The sequence below is a fragment of the Sclerotinia sclerotiorum genome, genomic scaffold, assembly GCF_000146945.2.
Source record: "Sclerotinia sclerotiorum 1980 UF-70 scaffold_4 genomic scaffold, whole genome shotgun sequence".
NCBI lineage: Eukaryota > Fungi > Ascomycota > Leotiomycetes > Helotiales > Sclerotiniaceae > Sclerotinia > Sclerotinia sclerotiorum.
In genome coordinates this window covers 1,729,129-1,747,498 of record NW_001820832.1, presented here as the reverse complement: position 1 = coordinate 1,747,498, position 18,370 = coordinate 1,729,129, and the positions used below count along the sequence as shown (strand labels likewise).

At 41.4% G+C, this 18,370-nt stretch overlaps 5 protein-coding genes across 5 annotated transcripts; 3 read left to right on the top strand and 2 right to left on the bottom strand.

Annotated features, from left to right (window-relative positions):
• Positions 1-1,816: 1,816 nt before the first annotated feature.
• SS1G_03756 (hypothetical protein) lies at positions 1,817-2,757 on the top strand (the record flags this gene model as incomplete). Its single annotated transcript, XM_001595617.1, has 2 exons — positions 1,817-1,892; positions 1,997-2,757. 2 exons carry the CDS (start codon positions 1,817-1,819, stop codon positions 2,755-2,757), a joined length of 837 nt encoding a protein of 278 aa, XP_001595667.1.
• A 716-nt stretch (positions 2,758-3,473) lies between these two features.
• On the bottom strand, positions 3,474-5,659 carry SS1G_03755 (hypothetical protein; the record flags this gene model as incomplete). The annotated part of the gene is made up of 6 exons (XM_001595616.1): positions 3,474-3,869; positions 3,934-4,031; positions 4,264-4,522; positions 4,589-4,638; positions 4,791-5,520; positions 5,597-5,659. 6 exons carry the CDS (start codon positions 5,657-5,659, stop codon positions 3,474-3,476), a joined length of 1,596 nt encoding a protein of 531 aa, XP_001595666.1.
• Positions 5,660-9,565: 3,906 nt separating this feature from the next.
• On the top strand, positions 9,566-10,804 carry SS1G_03754 (hypothetical protein; the record flags this gene model as incomplete). The annotated part of the gene is made up of 1 exon (XM_001595615.1): positions 9,566-10,804. The coding sequence occupies one exon, from the start codon at positions 9,566-9,568 to the stop codon at positions 10,802-10,804; it is 1,239 nt and encodes a 412-aa protein (XP_001595665.1).
• Positions 10,805-12,992: 2,188 nt separating this feature from the next.
• SS1G_03753 (hypothetical protein) lies at positions 12,993-16,881 on the bottom strand (the record flags this gene model as incomplete). Its single annotated transcript, XM_001595614.1, has 5 exons — positions 12,993-16,266; positions 16,319-16,473; positions 16,522-16,590; positions 16,636-16,764; positions 16,816-16,881. 5 exons carry the CDS (start codon positions 16,879-16,881, stop codon positions 12,993-12,995), a joined length of 3,693 nt encoding a protein of 1,230 aa, XP_001595664.1.
• A 1,089-nt stretch (positions 16,882-17,970) lies between these two features.
• Positions 17,971-18,189, top strand: SS1G_03752 (predicted protein; the record flags this gene model as incomplete). Its single annotated transcript, XM_001595613.1, has 2 exons — positions 17,971-17,994; positions 18,058-18,189. The coding sequence occupies 2 exons, from the start codon at positions 17,971-17,973 to the stop codon at positions 18,187-18,189; spliced, it is 156 nt and encodes a 51-aa protein (XP_001595663.1).
• Positions 18,190-18,370: the final 181 nt, after the last annotated feature.

Here is an 18,370-nt window from a genome sequence, read left to right as displayed (position 1 = left end):
ATAGAGAAGATCCGAATATTCCGTTTTATTATTCATATTATTCTTATGGTGTGCAGTATAGTGTATAATGTGGTTGATGTATTAAAAATCATCGTATAGTAATCAAGTAATTATGTTCATTCTAACCAATCAAACACCAAATCATCCATAAAATATATGAGCACGTGAAAACGTGATGGAAGAGGGGGAATGAAGAATGTAAATGTGACACCGTGAACGTAATACCAAGATCCTGCAAAGATAGGATATGGAGTAAGGTCACATATTACATACATATATCCATACATACCCCGCTTCATCTTCATGTTTTATCCAACTCAAGCTCCAAGTCAAGCACTCCGAATCTTTATACCCATACATACAGAGTAGGTACTTACTACTTCCGCACGTAATATATAAACTAAACCACTAACTAATGTACTCCACATCTTGTATCCATAATCGCTAGTAACTTCTAGCTACCCACGGAGTATATACCCAACTCCATCAACTCGAACATTTCAGACACCTCGTGCATGAGATATTCATGTGAAAGTCCAAGTATTTCAGTCAGACAACTGATCCATTATCCATATTTCTAACGTGATTCATGAGGTTTGATGATGCCCAATGAGAAGAAATCAAAGTGATCGGCTGCAGGATGACGTTATGTGACTTGGGAAGAATCCTTGATATTTGAAGAGCACACTGGTGGAGGTTTCTGTTGCCGCGATTTCCTGATAAAAATAAATGTTGATTTGGGTTGTGTTGTGTTGTGTTTGGATTGATTGATTGATTAATGGAAATGGAATGATTGAATGATTGAAAATGGAATGAATTCTTGAAATGAAATGTTGAAAGATGCTCTTATCCATGATTGCTGCTGATGCTGACTGACTGAGTGACTGAATGACTGACGGTAAAACTGGTGATGTGATATGATATTAATAAACAAAGAAGATATTCCCATCTTCTTTTTCGTCTGGATATATATACAATCTACCTCCTCCCTATCCGCCTAGGTAAGCCCTCTACAATTCTATCAAATTTGATAGAAAGCAAGCCAGCATCTAATTCAAGCGGTCATACCCGATCATATCACATCACATCACATCATATCATCAATCAAAAATCTCCAGACTCCAGCCCAAAAAAGCTTCTTATGAGCCTTTCGAGCCACAATTCTCCAACTTCATCACCATACTAAGAGTGAAAACTAAGGTGGAACCCTGTCTTTCTCCATTAAAAATCAAAGACAAGAGACAAGAGAGACAATTTCACTTTTTCATTCACTCACACCCACATTTTACATTTCACATCCACTTTCACATTCACACTTTAAATTCACTTCAACCCCATCTGTCTCTTAAGAATTGGAATATTTTACTCAGCTGCCCTCTTTTTTACGAAGTCACACGAACAGTTTTTTACGATAACCTTAACGATTTTTTTATTTTTGGAAAAAAGGGAAAAAGAAAAAGAAGATATCTATTCTTTTTCTTTCCTCTCCTCTTCTTTTACATTTTTCGAAGAGTTTGGATTTTTTATCGTTACAGCTATTTACCTACCTACCTACCATACAAATACCTACCGGTCGTACTACACCTCCAAAGAAAGTTCTCGGGAGACACACGGGAACCAAACAAAACCGGTCTAAACTTAAAGCTTAGATACTCGGAAATATCACAACCAACCAATCAAGCGCATTAAAAGAAGTGGGTGGCAAGTTACAACAACAGCAACAATAAGAACAACAAATAAATCCATCGAGTCTTCAAGAAATCTCATAATTCTTCAACATTTCCGAGTCTCAAAGAGACACAATTCGCTTGAAGCAATGACTACCACCATGTCTTCTTCAGAAGCTCCAGTTCTTCATAATCCTCCAAGTCCTACTGCTAAACGCCCAAAAGGTATTTATGATTTATAAATTCTTAGCAAATTACCCCGCTACCCCCTCTTTCTATCTATCTACTCATCAAACAACAATAATCAACACTAACATCCATCACCAAAGGCATTCTCAAAAACTCCTTCCACCGATCTCCTCCCTCCCAAGCCCCCATCACCACAAGCGCACCCCCCATCACCTCCCCAAAACACGTCGGCATTCCCCTCTCCACCTCCCCAACCGGCATCTCCGACAAAGACGTCACACTACAAAACACACTTCAAAACGCCGGACCACGAAGATCCTCATCAAGCAGCCATCCAATCCGACGACAATCATCCGGATCCGCCCATCACGATGACAATAACAACATGCGCCTCCAATGGGACGAAGCCAATCTCTACTTAACCGAACAGGAAAAAAGCAGCACGATGAAGATCAACGAGCCAAAGACTCCATACGCGAAACATTATGATCCAGCTGAGGATGAAGAGGAGATTCGCACGATTGATGCGGGGGAAATAGTAGTGGATGAATTAGATAGGGTGAAAGCGGGACAGATGAGAAGTCCCCGATCGAATCGAGCACGGGATGAGGAAATTCCTGGATTGAGTTTGGGAGAGCCGGAAGAGGCGGTTCCGGATAGGGAGGTGGTGATGGGAGAGTCCGAGGAGAAGAAGGTGCATGTTGCGGGGGAGGGGAGGGATGTAGATGCGGATGGGGATGATGGGGAGGGGATTGGGGGGATGACACCTGAGGAGAGGGAGAAACATGAGAGGTTTGAGGAGTTGAGGAGGAAACATTATGATATGGCTAATGTGGCGGGACTTTTGGGTCATCCGGAGGAGATTGATGTTGATGAGGATGAGGAGATGAATGGGAGATAGGTGGGATGGGTGTTAGGGGTTTGGGGGAGGGTTTCTGTTGGGGTCTTGATGGTTTGGTGATGGTTTGGTGATGGTTAAGTAACGGGTTACCTGGGAAGGGGATGGATGGATGGATGATACGAATAGGACGAGGAGTTAATATGTAATTATGGCGTTTTTAGGTTTAGGAACAATCAATCAATAGTTTTATTTTATTTTACTTCTTCTAAACTTCAACTTTTACTCTATTTAAAGACCTTGAAACGACTAATTTTATTTGAAATGGGTTTTAGTATATTCATTCACATATACGCATAGCATAGTCTCTATCTAGGAAAGTAGTGTGTGTCACTTTGATTAATTTTTCTTTTCTATTGTTGTTGTTGTGGGATAAAGAGTAGGGAGGAGATGACGAATCGATTGATTGATTTATTAGAGTACCTAGGTAAGATTACTTGATAATTTTACAAAATGCAAAGTTCTTAGTTAAGAATTTGGATGACTAAGCTCATCCATCTAAAAGAGAGCTAGGCTAGGTTACTCTAGCGATGGGAGTGAATTGTGAAAATGAATGTCTTTATACACCTAGGTGGGTAGGTAGGTATTTTGATGACTTTGTTTAGGTATTTTGTTATATAGGTAGGTATTGAGTTTATTTATCGATTTAATTATTATTACTCAATTCACCAGTACAGTTATTTTTAATAAACTAGCTCATTTCAAAGAACCAAAATAAATCAAACCCCCCTCTCCCTCTCCCAAAACGACCTAACAATCCCAATATTACTCCCCTCATACTCCCTAACCTCAACACCACCATCCTCCCCCAAAAAAGTACTACCTTGTACAAATTTCCACTTCGGCTCTATATTCCCCGCTACGATTTTCCTCCGTACCTTATATTCTCCATCTACAGCACTTAATCCCCCGTAGAAAAATCGACATGTCTCGATATTCGCCGTAGAGCGCCAGATGTGTAGTTTACATAGCGTGCGACCGAGTGAGGGTTTACCGTACGATAGGATCTTGGAACGATCGAGGCGGATGTGTAGTGTGCCGTTTTGGGCATCGTGGGTTATTTGGAAGAGGTTATGGGTGTTTTGGTGGAGGTGCTTTAGGATGGTGAATTGTGCCTGGGTTTTGGAGATGGGGGGGTTAGTTCGGTGGGTTTTTTTTTAATAAAAAAACTAAGATTACCTGATCGTGGTCGCTGCCCCAGGTTTGCTCGTCGACTTTAAAGCTGCGTAGGGCGCGGAGTCCTTCAATTCCTATCTGCAGGTATGTGTAATAGTTGACTTGCTTATATTAGTCACTGGATCGGTATTTGGATATCGGAATACATATACTCACACTCATCTGCAGTTGGAGTGCTCTCCTGATCATAGCCAAAAAGCGCAAGAATATCCTTACTGTCAGCTAGATAGTCCGCTATCAAAAATGCTCGGCATTCTTCTACTGTTGCTGCTAATTTTCCAAATACACTGTTCCAGGTTTGACCTGGTTTCTACCATGTTTGTATGGGTTTACCGGTCACGGGACTAATCAGGGGGTTTGCATGGCCGAACTTGAATTTTCCGGTAACTGTTTCAGAAAGTAGTTTTCCGGTTCCGTGGCCGATGAGCTCGTAGATGGCTGTTGTGACGAAACGAACTCGGTGCGCATAGGTCATGTATGTTTCAACTTCTGAAGGGTGAATATAGTAACATGGACGATTGGGACTGCTGTTGAGATTCATCCGGTTACCATAGACCATGTTTTTTACGCCGTGTCTCTTGCCATCATCGTCCTGCATATATGTTAGATTATGCTCTTCGTCAATTCTAGAGATATGATACGCTTTTCAGAAACGTACAATGGTGATGTTAGTGGCGTCCCATACGGTGCTTGAGACGGAAGCGAGTACTGAGCTATTGTTAGGATAGTTTATCTCTCTTAGCTATACATCTAAAAGATACACTCACCATGAATAACCGCAAAATCAGGAACATATAATTCGCTCGGCTCAAAAGGTCCTTTACCATCATTAACATTCTGCACCGCTCAAGGAAGCATACGAATAAATTCTGCAGATTTATCAAAAAGCCGCCTCATTTTCTCCGTTTCTCCAGAATGATAAATCCCAGCAACAGCTTGCCACTCAGCTCTTACACCATGAGCATCGCGATACCCAAAGAGAAAACCCATGCAATATTCCACTCGAGGATTCTTGTCCGTAACCCATGTTTTCTGGGCAGAGCGAAAGATATCATAATCTCCAGTGAGGAAACTATCCACAAGCTGGGAAAGCGCGGTTTTTTGTTCGTCGGTTGCAGCGACTTTGCATGCTAGAGTGAGCTCTGCACATATTTTGCTCATTTCTTCACTATGGTCTCCGCGTCGGAGATAAATTCTGGCGCGGCGTTTCTCTCCCATAGTGAGTTCACCGAGAAACAATGGCTCTGCATCTCTTTCCGCAGAAGCCTGGAGGATTTCAAATACGTCGGAATTTTCATCCGCTAGACGATTGCTAGTGGTGAGTTTTCGGAGACGAGTGTTTTCTGGGGAGATTCCTCTAGCTTCCATCATCTTAGTGATGGCTTCGATATCTTTCTTTTTTATTTTTTCATCGCCGATGTAATACCCAGACTGATTTGCACCATCTGGATATCCCAAAGCAGCCGGTTGAATTTCCATCATCGGGGTGATGATTTCTTCAAATTTTGCGCTTGCATCGGGAGATACACTTGCCATTTTGCGGAGTACTTCGTGGGAAACATTGGGTATGACTTTTCGATCTCCATCACCCTATATTGTGCATTAGCAATGTAAATCTCAACTGCAGAACCTAGAAAACTAAACAAAATACCTATGAAATAATTACCCAGACTCGATAAAAACATCCCCGCATACTCAAGCCATGCATCAATATCTTCCTGCCTAACATCTCGATCGAGGAAATATTCCATTTTCCATCACATGCCTCATGCAACGCAAGAATTAAATCAAAGATTCCTTCTGCTTCACTAGATGTCTGGCGTAGCATAATTCGAGTTCCATGCCAACATGCCCGTGCTAGGTGATGCGCGTATATCGTGTAGGATTTCCCGTCTTTGAGGTCTTCTTCTTTGAGGCTTTGGAAGACTGTGTGATATTCTAATTTATGTGTTATTTCGTGCTGTTGGTGGGGTTTTGGGGTTGAAATTTTGGGAAGGAGATGGAGGCTGGGTTTGAGCTCGAGATGGGTGTTAGGTCGTTTGTAAGATCTTAAGATTACTGGTGGTTCTTATGTTAGGAGCTGGGATATGGATGTCGATATCGATGGAAGATTTAATAGGAGGGTAAAGTGGGAAGCATATGCATATGCATATAGTAGAGTAGAGTAGAATGGAGCTAAAGACTTTAGTGATGGATGAAGTGTTTGATATCTCAGATTTTGGCGGCAGGCCGCAGGTTTCGAATCAGGATAGGGTAGAGCGGGGAAATTTAGAAGTTACTGCGCGTAATAACGCAGGTTTCCTCTCGGCTGCTCTGGGTCGGATTAGATACCCCGCTTCTTGTTGCTGTATGGTTCATAAATGGAATACTGGTATATCTAGAGCGGACGTAAAAGGGGCACTGGATGAGAAGCTGATGGCATGGTCCGAATGATCCAAGCTTTGAAGGGTTTCTTTGTTATTGGAGGAATTATAGCTAGGAATCTGAAAATTGAAAGTCGTTGGTGAGTGAGTGAATGGTTGGGCTGTGATTATTAGGATGATCTATTGAAAGATTGGAAATGATTCTGGCTTGATTATGTGCTAGGGAATGGGAAAAGGAAAAGAAACCCCAATGTTGAAGCCAGAAGTAATTAGATTGTTTACCACACATTGTCCACAACAGCATTCTTGGTAAATTTGCTATCTTTCGGTCAGTTTAAATGTGCAAAACCCTGCGTATGTTATTCTCTGGGTGTATTTTGAAATGTCTTTTGGACTTTTCTTTCCTCTTCCCTCCTGTTCAAAATTGATTACACAGATGATGTTTTCATCTTCCACATTACTGCACTAATCGGCAGGCTAATAGACCAGATCCCAATTTAAAACTATATTTTCTCTGCTGCGCCGCTCATATACTTCACTACAGTGGCGCAGTTTGCAAACCTTTTAGCCCCGAATTAAATACACCAAATACATCATACAACCTAAACATCATCGAAACCTTCATCTGATGCACCTGGTAGAACTGTAAGCGCTTCTGCGTTTATTTACCTATTACCTTCTGAGACTAATATGATGGATGGTATATAAGAGAAACGTTCTTCACGACCACTTGCAACAGGCTGCAAAGGTCAAGAAAGTCCAAGTCATCTCTAGACCCTGATGACCGTGACACCTTTGATGCCTTCATAACATGGGGCGGCGGCGTAGCGAAGTGGCTGATTAGCAGTGGCCCTCATCTATCAAACTGATCCGACCGGCTTTAGGATATCTGCACGTTTTGGCAGAATTCTTCACGTAAACCGGGTTCGTAACGCGATACATCGTACCTATAGGACTCTTTAGCATGTTTGATGCAAATTAGTCCGTCGACCTTGAAGATACTAGTTCCTGCAAGTGAGTCTAGTACCCCTCTTTTCGGCCACCCTTTCTTTTTGACTACCCTTTTACATCAAAAATCTTGATTTTCATCTATTAATAACTTTATAATTAATAGATGGAATTTGATAAAATTGGAATTATGAATTTTTTTATATAAATATTAATAAATTCTGAAGCTTTTGGATTTTTTATAATTTTATTGATTAAAATATAAATGATTAAAATTACGATTTTTAATTTGTATAGTGTTACGTCGGACAGTAACATAGGTCACGTTCTTGATCACATGATCAAGAAACCGACAAATCGAGATCGGCTTTGCGGTGATCGATTTGTCGGGCTCATAGCCATCGGTTTTTTAAGGAGGCACGAAGGTCTATATAATCAAGATAGATTTCCTTTGTATAGAGCTTCGTGCTCAAGATCAATCATTTAGTATACTCTACTATTAGTTACGAATTGCATATCATTATTGTCATTACTTAAGTCCCTGCTTGATGCCTAGTTATAAACCACTTCGAGAGCCTAGAGCACTTCCACGTGATCTAGACGGCAAACCTCGTAACATTCGGCTAGTAGCAGTGCGTTAGTACTATACTAATCCTCGCGATAATATCAATAGCTCATATCTATAATCTAAAAGATGTAGAGCAGGTCCACGTGTGATCAAGTCTCAGGTTGGAAGACTGAAGCATTCAACGGCTATTGTAAGTCTTACAAAAAACAGCTAAATCGGTCTCGTGATGAGAGGTTTGCTTCGACCGCGGCTCCAGCTTTCGGAGGGTTTTACTCCTCGTCTCTATTTAATATGTACACATTGAGGTGAGCTGGAGCTTTCGTAGTGAACAATTGTATGAGCATATATGAGCATTTATGAATGAACTGTTGAGTAAAGATTCAGGTGGGAGATATTCTATTTATATTATAAAAAAATAAGAATACAAGACTTTAGCGACATATATACCAACACTACGAAGAACGTTCATTCCGAGCGTGACTATGCTCGGCAACTTTACTGCTACGTATCTTATTGCAATGGAGGACACCAGTCGCTCCTTCTCATTTTGTCGCTTTCCAAATAAATGTATCTCACTAGCACACTTTCATTTCTCACTGAATTTTCCTTCCTACTTGCTTTATTTCTTCTTTCTCAAACAAGCTTTCGCTCTCATCTCTAGTGAGAGAGAGTATATCCTCATTTCATTGATTTTATCAGGCATTTTGTGTGTTCTTATCTCATTTTTTATGTGTTTCAAGAAATATTCTGATTGAAGAGTTTCATTTCATCATATGAATGTCATGATGTCTTATTGTTGGGTTTCTTAAGACCAGAAAGAGTATCAGATTGAATTGATTTATTCTCTAGCTAAGCAGTTAAGCTGCGAGCATATATTCAAAAAAATGAAGGAATAGGTTGGGTATTCGGCCTTCGGAATTAAAGTGCTTTGAAATCAAAATATTGAAAGCAAACAAACAGTATACCAAAAAGGAAAGAATGAATTAAAAGTTGAGTTTTGTTTGCTCCTTATATGCATATGTACTATATATGCATATGCTGCCAAGATCCCAGGAGGTCAACACTTATCTTCACGTGTACCGAGTTTCCCCCTCCTTAGCCTCATTGTCACGTATCAGCTTACTATTTGTCTCTGCCTGGGGTCAACTTTTTCGGTTAAGTTGAGCTGAATTCGTTGCTCTCGCGAAAAACATTTCTTATTCTTCCGCTCAGTAAACAATCTATATATATGACACCTTATCCACTGAGTATAGGAAATACGCAAAACTACTAACTGCCACATAGCGACTTTGATCCCCAGGCTGAGCGGCGCGAAAATGCGTCTACTCAACGTTCACACTCGTCAACTGGAGGAATTTTTCAGCACAAATATTTCCAAGTATGCAATTTTGTCTCATACTTGGGGCGATGAAGAGGTGCTTTTCCAAGATCTCTCCAATCCTATACACAAAACCAAGAAAGGTTACGAAAAGATTGAAGGTTGTTGTCAACAGGCAATCCTCCATCAATTTGAATTTTTTTGGATTGATACGTGTTGTATAGACAAAAATAGCAGTGCCGAGTTGTCTGAACCAATTAACTCGATGTACGCTTGGTACGAAGGTGCTGGAATGTGTTATGTCTACCCGACAGATTTTCCGCCTGACGAAGATCCACATGAAAGCGACTCGGCATTTCGAAAAAGTCGTTGGTTTACTCGAGGATGGACATTTCAAGAATTGCTTGCGCCTAGGCAGGTTCTTTTTCTCGATAGAAGATGGAACTTGGTTCTCAACTTTTCAGAAGGCTACCAAAAAACGAGTGGGCATACGCGGTAAATGATATCTCTCTACTCAAAGATATCACCGGCATTGAAAATATTTACCTTCGCCTTAAAGCTGAGATCCGTAACGCACCAGCTAGTCTTAAATTCTCATGGGCTGCTATGCGAGAAACTTCTCGTCCGGAGGACCTTGCCTACTGTATGCTAGGTCTATTGCAAGTCAACATGCCGCTACTATATGGAGAGGGAGAAAACGCTTTTCGACGCCTACAAGAAGAAGTGTTCAAACGACGACAGGATCTCAGTATCCTTGCTTGGGGCTTTGATATGACTTGGCAGGAAATCAAGGAGCAATCCAGCTTCAAAGGATTACTCTTGTCTGGTCCTTTTGCGCCGTCAATCCGAAATTATAAAAGATTCCCTAAATCTTGTAACAAAAATATAAAATTCTTCGAACCCACTACCCATTCCATGATCACTAACTTGGGTTTGAACATAAGCTTGCCTCTGATGTGTATTGACTCGTCACTGGGTATTTACCTTGCGTTCATCAGTGTTTGGGGAGAGGCAGATTCAGAAGCATTTGCACTGCCTTTACTGAAGAGAGATAAGGGAGATGACAGCCAAATTTTTGAACATATTCCTGGTAGTCCACATTTAATCTCGTTACGGGAGGGTACAATCCGGCGCAAAACTCAATTGAAAACGATCTATCTTATTGAGTCTCGAGCCGTGTTTCCGGTCTGGAGCCGCCCCAAACAGAGATTATTTCTTAGTGAAAATCTACGACACAGAGCGATTGTCATAATTAATCACGAGCAGATAGACGAGGCCGGATTTGAAGTGAGCAATGTCTTTCCGCCTCCAATTTATTATTCGAGCCCAACTTTGAAATGGAGGGTTCTACCAGGCTATTTTGAAATCATCATGATTTTCTCTAGAGCGTTGTCCGATTGTTGCATCGTCCGCATTCAGGGCCGCTCCACGGACAGAGGTAAGACCGCAGTGCCTCAGATATCGATTGCCTGCTGTGAGTCATCGTCATTTGCATTGAAATATGTGAATAACAGTCGATGGCGAAACCCTCTTGCTATGATTGAACGGCCATGGATTGTGGAAAGGTTGAAATGGAGATCTGAGGTTAGCTTCGAGCCTATTCCAAGGAAAGCGCCTGTGCGGGCTTCGATTGAAATGGAGATGATCGATGTGCAGTTTCACTTTTATATAATTTAGAGTCTCATACTGGAACTGAAGATTAGAGGCTGGGGTTTGCTTACCCTACTCTAATTTTTCTGCACGTGTTTATTTAGGAAAAATATCTAATAGGACAATTGACTCTGGTCACCTGGGATATAAATGTGCCTTTTGCCTTCTTGGGATAATGGGACTGAAGATGAGATGGTGGCCAGTTCACTTTGATAGTAAAGATGAGAGATAAAAAAACGACGCATTCATCCTCGTGAGTGAGACAGGTGTAGGATATCGACTGGCTACGGAGAACTTGACAACGCTGAAGAAATGCTCAATACATTTAGCGGTCGAATATAGGACATTACTCGCATCGGAAGTGACGCAATTTTGGCGATTGACTGATGTATAGAAAAGGCAGTAAAGGGGATGTTGAACTTAACTGTCGGGCTATGGTCCATCTACAGCGCGCTCTTTTATATTGGAATATTAGATCGATACCGATGTAGATTCGAATTAATTGAAGGGTGCTTTGTAGAGGCGCAGAATATCTGGCCGAAGGATAATCACGTCGGGTTCCACCGTTCAACGCTGGAATCCTATACAAGTTGAAGCGTGTTGTCGTAAAGTTGACTGGGAAAGTTTGAAGAATCAATGTATGTTACCTGCAGACACACCAGATAGTTGAGATCTGTTATCTTTGGATCTCCAATTCTAACATTCTTCTTTTGCAGCAAACACATTGAACATTTCATTAAAGTGTCTGGATTAATATCCCACAGATATGCGACGCTAGTCGAACACAATCGCAACCTACTCAAGCTCTTTGAAGTCCTATTTCAAAATGGAGATAGTAGCACGGAGTTACGGAACAAAGACTGTGTCATATATAAAGATGAAGATGAAAAAGCCAGATGTGGTTGAATCAGACGCAGAGGCTACTTAAGATGATCTAATTCCAATTTATGGGAAACAGAATACCCTTGTACATATGCTGTAATGCAAGCAAATAGGTTGGATGAAGCAGAGGATTATATATGATAACAAGGCCATAAGCCGTAGATTTTTTGATTAGCTATTTAGGATTACTATATTAGTAACCTACGGCAAACTAAGCGCTGTAAGGATACTCCCTTTTATAACTCTCCAACTTCTGATGCTCTAATCTTCAAGTTCTCATAACTTTATTCTATAGTTATAAAACTGCCTAAGTCTAGCGATTCTAATATTTCCCTATAAGTAGATAGAAAAGCATAATAAAAGCTTAGATCTAAATCTAAATCTAAATCTAAATCTAAATCTAAATCTAAATCTGAATATATAGCGGCGTTATTACCCCACGTCGTGATCAATTCTATCAACTAAAATGATATCGATCAATGGCATAAATCATCCATAATTAGCTAAACCATTCCAACCACAAACTGCTCATGCAATAACCTTAACGCAGGAGAATCTCCATGTAAGATTACACTGGTCTCACGCAGAAGACCACACAAATAGTGCACTAATTCCATCGATCTCATTGATCTCGGTAGAGATCCGTACATCCTAGTAAACTAGCGCCTGATATTGTAATCTCACCATTGCAAAGCCACACCGAATTTCAGAAGTTGGAATTTCTGGATCATCCCGGGGAGAGCATACGTATATCTGACTCGACCCTACAAAAGAAGGAATTAGATCTTCTGACAACCAGACCAGCGATGGAGAAGTGAAGAGATTCTCGGTAAGACTAGCTAGAAAGAGCGGAATTTAACTTTCGCATTGCGAATATTTACTTTACGGGAATAAATGAGCTGATTGGGAGTGAAGTTGGATTATCGGGAGATACCACAAAATGGTTCATATATCTCTTAATAGTATTGATCCTGTAATGGGAAAGGACTTCTATGATATTGAAAGAATGGTTGTGATATAAAGACGATGCTTGTATAGCATGGTCAAAGTCTAGATGGGAAATCAGAGTATCAAACCACTTGATTTTGATTCGCGGGCCTTGTAGAGGGACGTTGAGGCATAACATAGACTCGGCGTCAATATCAAAATCCTCATCCTCTGATCAACATCCATGGTATTTTACAAATAAATCATCTACCTATACGCCATTGCTATGCATTAATTTAGAGACCAACGCTCAAAATATCCTACGCCCTCATGATATGAAATTTTATGGTCTCCTCCATCAAACATTTCCGCGTCAGTTCCATTTATATCATCTTTCATCCCGCTCTCATCCACGAACATGACCCGAATGAGGAAATTCATCCTCCAACTTCAATCTTACCAAAACATTCATACTGAGCATTTCCTGCACCAACAATTTAGCCGCATACGGCATCGTCATAGTCGAAACCCCCTTTGAACTCTTGCAAGTTTGACACCAACCCGAATATCCCATCAGACCACACGTCTCACAAATATCCACCTCGTGAGCATCACTACTGAGCATAAGTCTCTCGAGTAATAATTGACTTGCACCATACGCGATAAGACAATCTCTCTCCATCTCTCCCAAACGAAGACCACCATCTCTAGATCTACCCTCTGTTGGTTGACGTGTGAGAATCGCACGAGGACCGCGAGATCTAGAATGCATTTTATCTTGAACCATGTGCTTGAGCTTTTGATAGTAGATTGGACCGAAGAAGACGTAGGCTGGTAGAGATTCTCCAGTGATACCACTTGTGACGAAATCTTTACCCGAGTAACTAAATCCTTTGTCGATTAAAATCTTGCCCATAACATCGACATTACTACCTCCAAAACAGGTACCGTATTCAAGAGAGCCATTAACAACACCGGCTTTTCCTGAAAGTAGCTCCAACATTTTACCAACCGTCATACGAGATGGGAAACCGTGAGGATTCATAATAATATCAGGAGTAACTCCAGAATCGGCGAACGGCATATCTTCTTGATTGACAATGATACCCACAACACCTTTTTGACCATGGCGAGATGAAAATTTATCTCCTAGCTCAGGTCTTCTAGTTTGTCGGGTTTGAACTTTGAGGACTGTGCTTTCATTCTCTGTTTGTGAGAGCATGACCTTATCGATGTAAGCATAATCGTGTAGTTTGTAACCCATTGGTGCAGGTTTCATATCATTTGAACCATAGTCATTGCCCATTCCGGATGAATTTGGATTTGAAGGAGATTCCTTATTCAGATAAGTCTCGCCAGCATTAATTCTCTCACCGACCATGGCAATTCCATCAACTCCTAGAATCCTATGTTTTGCAATAGGTTTACCATTCTCGCCAACCTGCCTATCGGCAATACGATCTTGAGACCGATTAGGGTATTTCTTCAATTGTGTCGAGTATTTACGGAACACCTGGCAACGTCCAAATCCACGATCACAGGAGGCTTTATTGAGAACGAGAGCATCCTCAATATCGTAACCTGAAAATGACATGACAGCAACCGTTGCGTTTTGACCAGCTGGAAGTTTATCGTACTTGATTAATTCTATCGTGCGAGTCTTAACCATAGGTTGTTGTGGATAGACCATAAGATAAAGTAAAGTGTCAATACGAGAAAATTGATTATATGCAATAGCTCCAATAGCTTGCTTACCCATAGCACATTGATATGTGTTTCTGGGGGATTGATTGTGATGAGGATAAGGGATAAGACCTGCCACTGCTCCTAGGACGGTAAAAGGTTCAATCTCAAGATGTGTCGTCGCTTCGTTGATATAGTTTTCTCTAATGGCAATATTAGAATCGTTCTCCTCATTACAGTCAACATATTCGAGAAGTCCTTTATATAAGAAATCGTCGAAATCCATCGTTCCCTTTCTCAGCTCTTCGAGATGGCGTTTCGTGACCTTTGGTTTTTGGTTCTCCACAATGATTAGAGGCCTACAAATTCGACCTTCATCTGTAGCAATGTGGACGGATGTGCTGTGATGGTTGATAAAAATGCTGATATACTCCGAAATACGACCCATGCGTCGAAATTTTCGAAAGGAGTTGAGAAACTTTTTGGGTTGTCGAGTAAGGGCAAGAGGTGTTCCATTAACGAAGATGACATACGCTCCCTTCTCATAAATTTCTTTTCCGCTCATGGAAACAATGTCTTCTGCACCAAGAACGAAAGTTAATTTTTTAACCGGTTCCTCATCATCATACGTAGTAATATGAGTCATGAGTGCTAAATTCTTGACCAGTCCACAAGCCTCTCCCTCAGGAGTATCGGATGTGCAAAGCATGCCAAATTGCGAAGGTTGTAAAGCTCTCGGTCCACTGACTTTCCTGGTCTTCTCGAACTGACTGCTAATTCTGGTCATCATTCCAAGAGCACTGATATAGCTGAGTCTACTCAGGACGTGAGTAACACCTGCCCGTTCCATCTTGAACCGTTTCAAACTCCAATTTCCTGTGGATATAGCACGGTTCATACCAATGGTGATGTAATTACCGTGAGATTGCATATGATTGTACGCATCAAACTCCATACCCCTATTAGGCTTTTTCAAAACTTTATCGATATTCATCTTCAGATCAGTGTTGAACTTCTTGAATAAATCCTCAAAAAGCAAAGATAGAAGTTGCCCAGCAAGTTCCAAGCGTTTGTTACCAACATAATCTCGATCATCAACAAGCTTGGGATTTACCATCGCCATGAGAACTCGACGAACCATAAAACAAATATAGAGTGCCTTCGGGCGGAAGTCTAGCCCAACGACCGGAACATGTGTAATTATGATATTTGCGAGGGCTTCTAGAGCGTCACCAATATAATTGCGACGCTGGGGCCCTCCTCCTGGTGCTCTTGCCCGGCTACCCATTTTTACACGAGCTCCAATATATTCAAGAGCTTGATGTTGAGTATGGACACCGAGCTTAGTGGCTTCTTCGAAATTTACTGAAAATTCGTCTTGGTATCTCTCATCAGATCCAGCGACCAAAAGTAATAATTCGTGATCTGACTGTATTCCCATGGCCTTTAGTACAATCACGATTGGTAATGCTTCTTGCAGGATGTTGTGCTGAAGAGAGATTCGTTCCTTTTTAAGCATTACATAACTTTTCGATTTGCGCTCGTGCGTAGAACTGTTGAGGGTTAGCAATGACACGGATGTACGGGAAATACAATCTGACCTAGTAACGGAAGCAGAAACAATCCCCTTCTTTGGGTCTGCTTCGATAATGACTCTGTTCTTGCTGAGTTGTTCCTGAACAAGGATGACCTTTTCTGTCCCATTGACAACGAAGTAGCCGCCAGGATCCAAAGCACACTCATTCATATGAGCCATTTGGCGATCATTCTTCCCATTCAGCCGACACTTGGAACTTTTTAACATGATAGGCATTCTGCCAATCGCGATATTCTTCCTAGCTACAATAGTTCTCCCTCGCATGTATTTGATGTCGACTCTAATTGGCGCCGCATAGGTCATATCACGAAGGCGACATTCGTTCGGTGTAATTTCGTTTTGCGGTTTGCGATCATCATAGTCCATTCGTTCGGGTTCACCAACACGAATATCGGTATACCTACCAACTGTCAGTGAATACACACATATCTTTGCGATAAGTTTCAACTGACTCCAACCAGAATTTAGGGTCTACCTCACTGGTAACTCTTTTGTTTGCCTTAACAATATCCTTGATTTCGTGCTCGACAAAGTAGTTGAAGGAGTCAATGTGCTGTTTGACAAGACCTTTAACTTTCAAGAAAGCCGGTACCAGATTCCATTTATCCTAAGGTGCATTAGAGAATGTGCTAGAAAGTCTTCGAGGGCTTTTTACCTTCGCTGTACTGATCGGATCCGTCAAACTCTTCCCATCATAGAATGGCTCGAGTAAGGCGGCAAAGCCCTAGAGTAATTGTCAATGCAAGCTCCAGAACGGAGTGAGAAGCACCTTTACATCATCATCTCGTTTGGGCGCAGGTCCTACAACCGTAGCTTGTCTTGTTTTTGTCGCTCTCTTGCGTTTTGGATTCTCGGGTTCTATCGAAGGTCCATCGCCTTCATGCGCAGATTCTTGAGCCTAGATTTGGAGTAAGTTGTCCGCCATAATAATTCGAACGGGTTCACTTACCTTTTTCACAGAGCTTGCTTCAACTGTAGCTTCTACCGGCCCAGCAACTCTCTTCTTAGGAGGCATCTTTAATTGATGAGGGTGTGCATCAACAAGATTCAGTCGGTGGATTCAAAAATTAAAATTATTAGGTTGGTTAGTTACAAAGTTATCGGTCAAAGTTTATTTTACGCCGAATACCCCGCGAGCTAGAGCCAATTATTTGATAACGCTAAGGTGTGGACCATGCAAGGCTACCAGGCTGATGGTACGCTACTCAGCCTTGTATCTCCATAACTTCTTTGGAACAATCATCATCACGATAACGGGTTCACAGCCAATACCTAGTGAACGTTACCTACCTAGTATATCTAGATAGAAATACCGAGCAGCCTTTGCAAATTCAACTGGTTTCGAATGAAGTTGAAACTGATAAAGCGTTTGTACAACTTTTCAATTCCTTTACAGAAATGAGTCTAGATTCATGATTCATCCTTATTTGCACTACTGTATCTGCAAGGCACAGCTACAGTAGTTCTATGGCTTTTTGCTTCCTAAAATGCTTTGCTCGCATCAACAGACACTCTTTTTCCCAGATTTCTAAATTTGGGACGTATGCTTCACCGCCAGATTTGATATTTTTTTGGGCTCTCTATCATTTGCACGCCACAGAACAAGAACCCCACTCTCGGTCACTCAGAATTCAATGTCGTGACGACTTGAATGGTAAATGAGGAGATTTGACTTAGCATGTCAGTCCCATGGGAAAAGTAACAATGATTTAGAAATAGTTTCCTATAGTCTCTTTTCCAAAGCTGTTTTTAATGCTCCCGAGAGAGAGAGAGACACTAACGTCATTGAGTTGCAGTTGAGTTTCTGTTTGATTCGAGGATCCGTAGTCGCATGCAGAAGATCGTGACCAAAATTGATTGGAGACGCATTATATAGGTTTGGTACTCCACAGTTAAAACTTTGCCACTGGTAGCTTGCGAATCATTTAGGAGTGGAATTTCAAAGGTCTTAAAGAGGCAAATTTGTGATTGTTCCTGCGAACAATTGTGGATTCACAATTCTACGGATGCTTAAGCTGCATACTTAGGTGCTGAAGTACAGTACTTCAAGTACATGATGGGTTAACAGTCGATCCGGATGAGATCATTAGACATCGATGAAAAAATGGAAAGAATTCGGATATGTGCAGTATGTTTTGGCTCAAATTGAGAAAAGGTTCCAGAGGCTAATAGGGTTAGGGTCTTTTTACAGGTTGAAGAGAGAAGCCAGAACACCCCGAGGATGGAGGATGGAGACCGGGGGATGGCTGTCAATGTTTCATCAACGCCCCGCCTCAAAGTAGTATCGAAAGTATCTGAGATTAGGGATCATGGCGCCCCGTGATTACCTAGGGATTTCCTCATTTTTGCTGGATTGCACGAGAATGCGATATGTCGCATTCACATTCACGCCTCATTAATATTTCCAAAGCTCACCGTTACCATTGGGAATTGATGTCAGGTAAGTTGGGCAAAGAATGCTTTGATCCTGCCAGTGCCTGCCAGCTGTACGGAAGTTGCTGCAT